Below are 11,571 nucleotides of genomic sequence, written 5' to 3' on the forward strand. Positions count from 1 at the left end.
GCTTTTTGTCATCTGCCAAGTGAAATAGTTACCCTCCAGATTTTTCCCCTTAATACTTTTATCAACAAACTGGACAAGGAACTGGCTCCCTAAGGTACTTTGCTAAAAACAGCCCTCTTCACTATTACCTCCCTATTAAACAAATACATTGTGTGGAAGTCTCTACTTAAACTAGTTCTTAATGCATCAAAATTGTGTCCTGCTAATAATGAAACTGTGGTACTAAGGTAAATGCCTGGAAGAACTCCAAATATACCACAAAACACTGTTATCATTACCAACTAGATTAAAGGTGTTGAAAACAGATAATGTTTCTTTTTACAACAAGATGTACCTTCCATAAGGTTAAACTGACTGACAAGAATTGTAATTTTTCTGGTTTAATTCTTTGTGGAATTAATTTAAGACTCTAAGAACAACATCAGACTATCTATAGTTCCTAAATCATACTTAAACTTTTTTTTTCTTTTTTTCAGTAGTGGAACTATGTTTAGATGTACCACATGAAGAACAGACACAACTCAAAGCCATTATGTATGCACTGATGTCTTCTCACAATAAAATCTACAAGTGGACAAATAGCAAGGTTCATCACACAACAGTGAAAGTCAACACTGGAGGTATGAAAACTTTACATGGGAAGCAGGTACTCAGTTTGTGCATCATGCCTTGGCCTCTAGAATCCAAGCGTTTCTGGACACCAGCAAGGACATATTTTCCCCCTTCCCCCACCCCAACATGTAGGCTTTATACCCACTGCACTCACATGATTTACAAAAATAATCCTGTGGGCTTACTTGGTCCACAAGTTTAGTTAAAATGGAAGCAAATCAGTTTGTTTCTTAAAGGTATGCTCTCTCATCATTTATTTCTCAGCTAAGAAAGAACAACCCCTCTCCCCCCCCCCAAAAAAAATACAAATGCTGTTTGCAACTGCATATGCAAAAGTACTGTACACAGTAAGTCCTGGGAAGTGATAATACCACTCTACTCTGCCATGGTTAGCCCTCAGCTGCTGTACTGTGTAGTTCTGGGCTCCACATTAAGATAGGGAGTCACAAGAGACAATCCAGAGGTAAGCAAAGATGATGATAAAGGGGCTGAAATACAGCTATATGAGGTGAGGTGGAGAGAATTAGGTATATTTAGTATAGAGAAAGAGATTAAGAAGGTCATGACAGTGTTAAGATTTTTGAAAGGCTGTCATAAAAAAAGCTGCTCCACCTTGTAGCAGAAGGCAGTACACAGAGCAATAGAATCAAACTGCAGCAAAACAGATTTAAATTAAAATCAGAAGAGTAAACTTTCTCACTGTCAGAATAGTAGGACAATGGAACAGGCCAGTCAGGAAAGCTGTGCAAACTCTTTTACTGGCAGTTCTCCAGGAACAGCTGGATCAGCATTTGTCTGGAATGGTTCAAGAACAACACATCCTGTGTCTGTGCAGGGGGTGGACTAGATAGCCCCAGGGGTCCCTTCTACCCCTAGGATTCTCTGAAAAGGTCTGTTAATACCTAGGACAGGGACAAAGCCAAGCTCTCTACTCCTAAAAAGTGCTATAAACACCCAATGAAACCACATGACTTACATAGCCAAACTACCCAATATCTGTCACCAATAGCAGGTGTGTTAGTTATAAAAAACAAAAACAAAAACAAAAAACAAAAAAAACGCAATCACAGGGTACCTGGCACCTTTTGAAAGGAAGCCAACTATTCAAAACAAGCAGCAGCTCACCAAGGGAAAAAACTGTCTGAACACAACACCCTTTCAGAAAGATCATCATCCTTGGAAGAAAAGAGCAGTATATAGATGCCATCAACATTATATTTACCAGTAGTAGGGTTAGAGTGCTGTTGTAGCCATGATTGTCCAGAAAATGTCCAAAATATACATTATGGAGCCAACTGTATAGGCTGAGGGAACTTTTAAGGTTCCCAGTACAAAAGTTAGTAAAAACAATACATTTCTTTTAAGCTCCTTACCAACAACTTTATTGTCCATGATCATTCAGTGACAAGGCAGCATTTCACCACAAGTGCAATGCATTTGCTACTGTGCCCATAGGGAACTGACGCTTTTGTACTGGATGATTCCAACAATGCATTTGTGAAGGCACAGCTGGATTCCAAGTACACTAAACTAGGCAAACAACTGTTCTACATCAGGATATGAAACAAGTGCACCACGAAAGCAGGCTAACTTCAAGTAGTGCAGGTTAAACTGACAAGTGAGATGCAGTTGATTTGCAAGAGTCTAGACCAGTGGTTCTTAAAACTTTTCAGACTCAAGGCACCCCCACAGAAAATTCCAGCCTTATTTTTCTGTAGTCAAAAAAAAAAAAAAGTAGTGAAACTAACACAGCTATTCTTTTGTTGCAAAGATCTCAGAAAGACCTCTCCCAGTTTCTTCTGAACCATACATAAAATTAAACATACAACAGAGCTAACATTGTGTGGCATCCTGTGGCACCCTTAAAAGGATCTCAAAGCACTGCAGATTGCTGCAGCAACCTGATTGAGCATCACTGATCTAGACTGACAGGAACAGAATAATAATTACACTGGGAAGTAAAAAACTCTAAGGGAGGAGTAAGAAGATTGGCAGTGCTACCCCACATTAACTTACTAGAAGGGAGATGAGCCCTTATGATTAGGGTGACCATATGTCCTGATTTAGCCAGGACAGTCCTGGCTTTAAGAGGTCCAGTCCTGACCAGCTGAAAATTACAGGGGGCATCCCAGAAATGCAGGCCTACTTATGAGCCAACCAATGAACTAGGCAGCAGCAGGGTGATGACTCATAACTGTCAGCCCACTCCTACTGCAAGCGATTTTCCAGTGCTATTCTCCAACTAACAGAGAGAAAAAAACGATGTTGAAATTCTATGACACTGAGAATAACCTAGCAGTTCCCCCCCCCAGTGCCATCTCAGTTGTGGAAGGCAACTGGAAAGTACATAAATGGTCCCAGGAGTTATCCTGAATTGTGTAATCATGATAGGAAGTTTCAGTATGGCAAATAGAAACATCAGGGGATTACAATTCAAGCAATTTGTTAGTGAAAATAACCGTGGTGACAGATCCTTTGTTCAGGCATCAAAAGTCAAGACAATGGACTGGATCTCATCAGATCTGTTGATTTACACATCTCTGAAACAGATTCATTTGTATGCCAGTAATGAAGGGGGATTAAAAAAAAAAAAAAAAAAAAAAATCAGTCCTTCATGAAGGAGGCTCAGTTACTAGTCAATGTAAAAGTTAAAACTGGAAAACAAGAAACAACTAGTAAAGACCTTCAGAGTTCGTTATAACCAACAAAATGCCCACAAATAGAATCTAAGACAGCTACTAAACAAAAACTGCAGACTCTTCACCTCTGACTAGGTACTGCATATCAGACAATGCAGCAAAAAGCTTGGCTCCAAGACTGCAGCTGAGCATCTAGGGACACAGATCCTGAGGAAAAAACCTTGGGTCATGGAGATTAGATTATTGACCTCTGTGATCAATAGCAAAAGCTCAGAAGAAAGCAAATGAAACAGTAGGTGAAATATTCCCCTATGATACAATGCTTAGAGTAGTGAAAGTGCTGGCTGGTGCAATGACATACTGAAATAAAGAATTGTTTCATCGGCAAAGGCTACTAGAAGGAAGCACCAAGTAAATGAGATTTTTGAAAGATTTCTCTTGGTTTAAAAACAGATACTCCAAATGATCGTCTTCAGCTAGCACCTGGAAGACATTCTAAGAAAAACCACTGTATCTATTGATGGCTGAAAAACTAATCATCCTGTGCTTTTGGTGAGGATACTGATCCGATTGAAAGTGTTGCAAAAGAAGATACAAAAATTACTAGAAAGAGCAGCAAAAAAAAAAAAAAAAAAAAAAAATAAAAAAAAAAAAAAAAAAAAAAAAAAAAAAAAAAAAAAAATTAGAAAAAAAGATAGGAGGACCACAAAAAAAAGAGCTAAATCTAAAAATATCTGAGAAAACACAAACAATAGCAACATCAAAGCATGTTATAGCAGCAAAGCTATTCTTTCCCAAATCCAAGAAGACGTTAGAGAATACTCAGCACTTCTCAGAAAGCCCAATTCCAAGGGATGCTAAACATCACTTTGATATTTAACACAGGGTTAGACTCACAACTGCTGCTCTAATGCAACCACATTTGGAGAAAAAAAAGGACCTTGCTGCAAGTTAATTTTGGGCAGCTCCTGAACTTCTTAACCCCTGGATTAACAACATCAACACCTTAAAGTGGTTTAAAGCACTCCTTTTGGAGCTCAAAGTTACACCACTTCAGGGCAGGATTACCTCCAGTTCACACAACCCACTTCCTGTTCCACTGACATATGGCCACTCCCCACCATCCCAAAGCTTGGGGGCGGCTGTCTGCTTCCTCCACAAGCTGCTGGGCTACCCCCACCAGGCCTGGAGCACCAAGGGCCGGAGGCACTAAGGAGGCGATGAGGTGGCAGGGTGGATGTGCAGCTGAACCCCCTCAGGCTGAAGTTGCCTGGGTGCTGGAAACAGCCTGAGGGACACGTGTGGCTGGGATACCCACCTGGACATGTGTGACAACAAGTCTGGAAAATGTGGGCACTGAGAACCAGGCAAGTTGGGGTGGAAGGGACCTCCCTGATCACCAGCTCTCTAGTGCATGGGTGGGCAAAATACAGCCTGAAAGCCAATTTTATCTGGCCTGCAGGGCCCCTAAAAAAAAATGTAGAAAATTAATATTAATCTGCCCTTGATTCCTGTCAAAAATGACAGGAACCAAGGGCAGTAGGATCCAGGGGAAGCCCAGTGGGCTTCCACAACAGTAGGGCCCACCCAGCTCCGCTCCCCAGGCAGGGGTTCTGGCCTGGGAGCATGTGGCTGCCCTGTGCCGGAACCTCAGGTAAGCGGGGGGCAGAGGGCAAAGGGGGACCCCAGGCAGGGAAGGAGCGCAGGGGTGGAAAAGTAGCAGCCCCTCACCCACTCCATGGCTAGTGCCCAGCACTGCAGCTGGCTGCAAGGGGCTGCAGCAGGGAGCATCAGCCATGGGGAGGGCGAGGGGCCACTTTCCCCCCACCACGCTCAACTTTTCCCTGGCCTCCTTCCCAGTGTGGAGGAAAGCGGCCCCTCCCCTGCCCCATGGCTGGCGCTCCCTCCTGCAGCCATTCACAGCCTGCACAGGGCTGTCCTAAGCAGGCACAGATAGCCCCAGGTGGGGTATGAGCGGCTGCAGTGTGAGGCACCAGGCATGGGGTGGGGAGGGGCCACTTTTCCCCACCATGCTCAGCACCACCTTGTAACCCAGCCCCACTGCCAGCCTGGGCCCTGCGCTGGGGCTGCACGTGGAAACAGCAGCTGCAGCCCCACCACTTGCCATGCGACGCGGTGTTTGCCACTGCCTCCTCTGGGCCACCAGCATGCGAGCTCCAGGTGGGCAGCAGCAGCCAGCACCGCCCGGCGCAGCAAGCGGGGGGCCACAGCTGCTGCCACCGATGGATGAGCGCAGACCCAGCACAGGGCCCAGGCTGGCAGCGGGGCAGGTTACAAGCTGGTACCAAGCACGGGGAAAAGCAGCCCCACGCTTGCCCCGTGGCTGATGCCCTGTGCTGTAGCCACTTGCAGCCCATGTGGAGCTGCCTGTGCCTGCTCCAGACAGCCCTGCGTGGGCTGCAAGCGCCTGCAGCAGGGAGCGGCGGCCATGGGGTAGGCAAGGGGCCACTTTTCCCCACGCTCAGCATCAACTTCCCTGCCAGTGAGCAGGGGGGGTCAGGGCTGTACACTGCCCCCAACCTGTACCACGGGGCTGAGGGGCACTAGGAGTGAGTGGGCAGAGAGTTAGTGAGAGAATGGGGCCTGCATCGGTGTTCCGAGGCCACTGCCAGTGGGACCTGGAGCAGGGTGACAGGAGCATGTGGTCCCAGCTGGCAGGGGCTCTATGGAGCCAGGCCAGCTCCCCCTTTCCCTGCTGGTGCAGCCCAGCCCAGCCCAGCCAGCTCCACAGACCCCTGCTAGCCTGCACCGGGCCCCACCAGTGCTAGCCCTGGGACATTGGTCCCAAGATGGTGACCAGAGGGCTGGGCAGGGCTACCCAGGCAGCCCTTGACAGCCTGCCAAGACTGGGTAAGCGGCCCTCCACCCAAAATAATTGCCCACCCCTGTTCTAGTGGCAAGTCACAACGGTGCAGGTGGGGGACAGTGAGAGAAGGTTTCTAAACTACAAATGCAACTGCTTCCAACTCCAAGCTAGCACTAAGTCGATCAACATTTGTTTGGTTCAGCGTACAATGTGTAACAAGGCCCAAAGAGGCATTATCAAAAAGTCTAAGACTGCTGCAATCCCTTGCTTTTAGTATCCTGCCACAAGCTTGAGAGTCACAGATAAGAAAGCAGAACATTAAAAAGCTTGCTGCCTTGCAACTGAAATGCTTAAGTCTCCTGTAGTATATTAGTTATGCACTGCATATGATTAACAAGTAAGCAAGCATGCATGGTTACCGCAATGAGAGCTATATCAGATATTACCTGAATGATCAGAGAAAGAGCTTAAGCTTGTGGGATATGGAGGTTAGATAAGCAGAGGGAAATTGCCAAAGCAAATCTTGCAGGGTGCCAGAAGCTGGGGGGGAAGGCAGGGGGAAGGGGGAGAAAGAGAAGGGGGAGAAAGAGAAGGGGAAGGGCTGAAGTGGGGTGCCCCAGCGTCATCTGATGATATAAAGGAATAGATGGAATAGTGCATGGCACACTTCACAAGGCTGTGCAAGCTATGAAATATGCTGGCCCACTGGTTTCATACTGCGTTCACTGCTTGTCATGACAGACTCTGGTGTGCTGCACTCAGAGAGGAAAAAAAATAGACAGAAATCAACTTATGCTGTCTACTGTGACTAGATCCTGCAAGAGCAAGTGTGCCAAACCAGCACTAAAACCCTTCAGATCCAAGATGTGTTGACTAACTTTGTTAAAACAAGGAATTGCACAAAAATATAACCCAAGGGCATGGAATGAGTTATCATCATAGTTATTATATAAATGGTTGCTTCATTTGCAACAATTAATTGTGATGCCATACAACAAGTTAAGAGATTAAGCTTTGACAAAACCAACCTAATTTTATAATGTATGTTTTCACATACAACTTTTGTTACTTTTAATAAACCTAGCTCAAATGCATTTCCTTATAAGAAAGTAGTAACTGGACAGCAAAATACCATTAGTCCATTATGATTATTACTACATACAAGCCATATAATTACCCTTCTAATGCTTACTTTGTAGTTTATGCTGAAGGTGACAGCATTAATTGAATACAGAGGTGGCAAACAACTTCAAAGAAAAGAATAAAATAAGGAAACATCTGGAATTTAGAGCACAGCAGTATGTAAGTTTACCCCAATTAATAATAGCCAAAATGCTCACCATCATTTAGCATTTTCTGCCTCATTTTCAGAGGTGCAAAACTTTCCAAAGGTAAATAAGGCCTGTAAAATTATGGAAAACTTCTCAAAATGTAGCTGCATTTAGTTTTAAAACTTCATCTACACCCACAGAGGAATAAGTACAAATACATACATTTATATCTTACTTTCCAAAAAGCAGCACTTGCAGTACTCTTTTTTTTTTTTTTTTTTTTTTTTTTTAAGCAAAGAGGTAGAATAGACTTTAACCAAACTACAATCTGAAAGATGCAGACATCCACCTCCATATGTACAGGCAGAAGGCTATAATATAAGTTAGTTAAAGTAAGTGGTTGTGCACATACAGTGTGATTCAGTTCTTGGGCAAGTGTGCTGGAAGCACAATAAACAGAACAGTGGGATAGAGGAAACAAGCCATGTAAAAATAGTTTTCAGTGCTGTCAGTATTGTCTCCTACAAGTATTGCCTAAATTTACAATCACTTTGTTATTTTTGCCTGTGCTGCTCCAGGGTTTGAATTATGGGGGAGCCCCCTCATAAGAGGCAAGAGCCCCCATGTAAGATTTGCAAATCATAAGCAGGGGAGGGGGGGTGTCTTCAATTTTATTAGGACATCATGATAGGCAGCCCAAATTTTTGTGCAGACCACATTCCCAAAGTGCAATTCAAACCCCGTGCTGCTCTGAAAAGAAAATATGCACATGAACAATTTTCACTGTAAACAAGCAAAATGCAGCAAATCTTGCTTGAAACCAGGCATTTAAAAACTGCTGCTGTTTTAAAGTTACCATCATACAGCCCCCTGGTAAACATCACTGTCTTTCCAGGCTGCACATTCTGAGATCATGGGACCTGCCACATGACCAACCTTTCACTGCAGAACCGTGCAACAGCTTCCAAGCTATTTTTCTTTTAAATAATGATCTTCATTGTTTACGAAGAACAAAAACATGAACAAAGTCTTGCCCATGTATTATCATCCTGCATTTGGAGGTGCAAACCGCTTCATTCTATCTGAACACGATGTGGGCCCTCAAACCTAACATTGACATCTTGAGAGTGATTAATTACTTCACACACTTAATTAGTTTAAGAGTGATCCTACTAACACACTTTTCCTACTGGTTTCAAAAATCACACATCTTTCAGACTCAAGAAACCTCACACAGGCTGCTAAAACTTCCACTTCTCTAACATCTTACCACCTCAACCCCTAAAATGAACCAAAATTCTTAAAGTAAACATGCATACTGTAAGTGTTATTTAAGGGCAGAGTCAAAATTAATACAGACATTTATGAGGATGGATATACTGGCTGCATTATTTTATAGTCATTAAAAAAGCCAATAACTTCAAGCTGCCACAATTTCTAGTCTGCCTCCAAGTACCCCAGAGATCAGGAAACTTGCAAGAAAAGTTTATTCTTGATAGCAAAAAATGGTATTTTTGATGGCACACATACAACCTTGGCAGTCAATCCCTAGATGCCAAGTACTTCTGACCCCTGTGCCTTCTATGCTCATTTGTGCACAGAACCAAAAATTGACATCATATTTGTTATATTTATGTGAGCATACATGGTAAGCACCTGCAAATCCTAAGAAGCTGTATCTTCCAAAATCTTGTGAAGTGAATGGAAGTCTACCTGATCTTTGAATGGGCCATTAGATTTTCTCCACTGTATTCCTTTATCTAATTAAAAGCTGTTACCAAGTCCTCAAAATATGGAAGAAAGATAAATAAAGACAGGCAGGTACCTGTTCTCTGCAGGGAGATATAGTCTTCAAACATAATTAAATAACCCTTGCCAGGGTGAAGTATCTTGTAGCTGCAGTATGCTCACTGAACACATTTCTAAAAAGATGCCTGAATGCTATACGAAGTCAACAACTTAGTCTTCATTAATCCTTAAGGATCATTTCAGCATACTGTCTTTGGAAGGACTCCTGCTTCTGTATATAGTACAAAAACCTGGGTGAACTAGTTTACTTTTGTCCAAAGTCTTGCACATAATATAATAGCATGGTTTTAAAAAAAAATTACTAAATTGGAAGATCTGCGGAAGCACAAACTGTGCACTCATTCAGAGGGCAACACAATCATCTGCATGCCTCCTTCCATTCCCAAAAGCTTCTCTTAATACACCAGTCTTGACAGCATCCCAGGATTACCTTTAGGTCATAAAAGTATCAGGAATTATTGCATAATAACCAATAAGTAGCACAGTCTTAAGTCTCTCTCTCTTTCATCAGCTATATTTAAAGCCACCATTTTATAAATAACCCTGCCAAATCTGCATCAGTAATGGAAAACTGGTAGACAGATTTAAGTATTTTAAAGGCAACAAATTCAGTTCTTTCCTGCTAACTGGTCAATAAAACAAGAAGCCCAGCCAACACGCTTCCAAAGACACCGTTTGTAAAGATGTCATTCTCATCCACCACTCCAGCACGACTGCAGCTGCTGAAACTGCCAGAAATATTTGTGTAATTGGGACTTTGAAGGGAGGGAAAGCCAGCCAAAGACAAAACCTGCATCCTCCACATAGTTCTTGCTTCAGAGTCCTGCCTGTCATAGCCAGCCTGGCTTCCCCCATCCCCCTCCCCTTCCCCTTCCCCTTCCCTTTTTTATTTTTGTTTTCACCCTGCTTCACACACAGGAAGTCACCCTCAAAATGCACCATCCTGACAGCGCAGCCTGTATTAATAAATAAAAATCCATCCCTCCGGGGGGGGGTTGCTAAAGAGTCAAGGCAGAGCTGGCAGTGGCACCAAACACAGCCAGCCAGCACCCCCTCCCAACACCTGAGTGCTGGGATAGGCCGGGGTGGGGGAAGCAGGGGTGGGGGAGACGAGTTGCACCTGGAGGTAGGTGGCTTTTGTGCCATGCGAAACACATAAATGAATAAAACATGAAGTAAAAAAGATGAATAAATAAATAAAGTGACTAAATACACGAATGGATTACTGAAGAGCGGTATAAGCGCAGCAGGGGGCACAGCAGGGAACCCCGCCCCTCCCACCGCCGTGTCGAACCCTGACGCAGCCCCCGCCTCGAATCCCGCTGCGTCACCAACACCCGCCACCCCCCTCCAGCCGCTGGCCCGGCCGCCCCGGGGGTCTCACCTGCCGAGGGGCCGCTTCATGCCCGCGTCTCGGGCGGGGCCGCCAGGCAGGCGCAGGCTGTGCCTCAGGTTGCAGCCGGCGGCCTGGGGCGGCGGTGGGGCGGCGGCGAGGCGGTCATGCTCCACAGTCACGGACTCGTTCCGTTTTCTCATCCCGCGACCAGCCGCAACACCCGGCTCGAGCCAGCAGCTCTGAGGGCAACTGGCGCTCCGCTACATTGCGCCCGCAGCGGCTCGGCCGCTGACAGGCCCTGTGAGGGCTGGCCAATCAGGGGCGGCCGGGAGGCCACGTGATCCCCCAGCTGTGCGCGGCTTCAAGCCAAGGGGAAGGGGGCGTGGTTCCGCTTGCCCGCACCAAAGATGGAGGCCGAGCGCCTCCTTCCGCCGCCACCTTGAATACGGGCAAGCCAAAGAAGAGTAGGTGGTCGTTCCCTGCGCGCTTTTCCTCCCTGGTTGTCATCTTAAGGACGGGCAAGGGAGTACGACCCCCTGAGAGGGAAGCCATCTTGAGTGAGGGCAAAGCAAAAGCTAAGTAGGGCATGTCCTCTAAGGTAGTATTTCTTAACCAGTGGATCACCATCCAAAAGTGTGTTGCAAGAATGTATGAAAGGGTCACAACCAAACTTTAAAAATGGGTTCTCCTTTAAAGGAGAAAAATGTGGCTTTTCCCTTGCAGGCTGACAGAGCTCAAGCCCACAAGGGGCTGCTTGGGGTTTCCCTTGCTTCACAAATCCCCCCCTCCCCACACACTGAGAGTTGGGGGGAGTGGGTCAGGAATGAGGGGCACTGGGTTGGGACTGGCCATTGATATTTACAAATGGGTCCTGGTATAAAAAAGGTTGAGAATCATAGGTGTAAGGCAACCGGGTGGATGGTCCCTGCCAAAGGGAGGTCAGTGTTGCTAGGTGTACAATAATTATTGTATATGTACAATAATTTCAAACTTTGTAGGCTGTACAATCAATAATATGTTAATATTATTATGTGTTAAATTTAATGTGCATTAAATATGTTAATACAAGAAATAAAG

General features: G+C 45.0%; 1 protein-coding gene across 1 annotated transcript in view; it reads right to left on the reverse strand.

Annotated features, from left to right (window-relative positions):
* Window positions 1–10,808, reverse strand: part of ABHD12 (abhydrolase domain containing 12) — a 78,742-nt gene extending 67,934 nt beyond the window's left edge. Inside the window, exon 1 of the mRNA XM_019549022.1 lies at window positions 10,543–10,808. Coding sequence (XP_019404567.1) covers window positions 10,543–10,694 — 152 coding nt within the window. The 5' untranslated portion in view covers window positions 10,695–10,808. The remainder of the gene's footprint in view (window positions 1–10,542) is intronic.
* Between the last annotated feature and the right edge of the window lie 763 nt (window positions 10,809–11,571).

Source organism: Crocodylus porosus, unplaced genomic scaffold, assembly GCF_001723895.1.
Source record: "Crocodylus porosus isolate Cpor-Errol unplaced genomic scaffold, CroPor_comp1, whole genome shotgun sequence".
Taxonomy (NCBI): Eukaryota; Metazoa; Chordata; order Crocodylia; family Crocodylidae; genus Crocodylus; species Crocodylus porosus.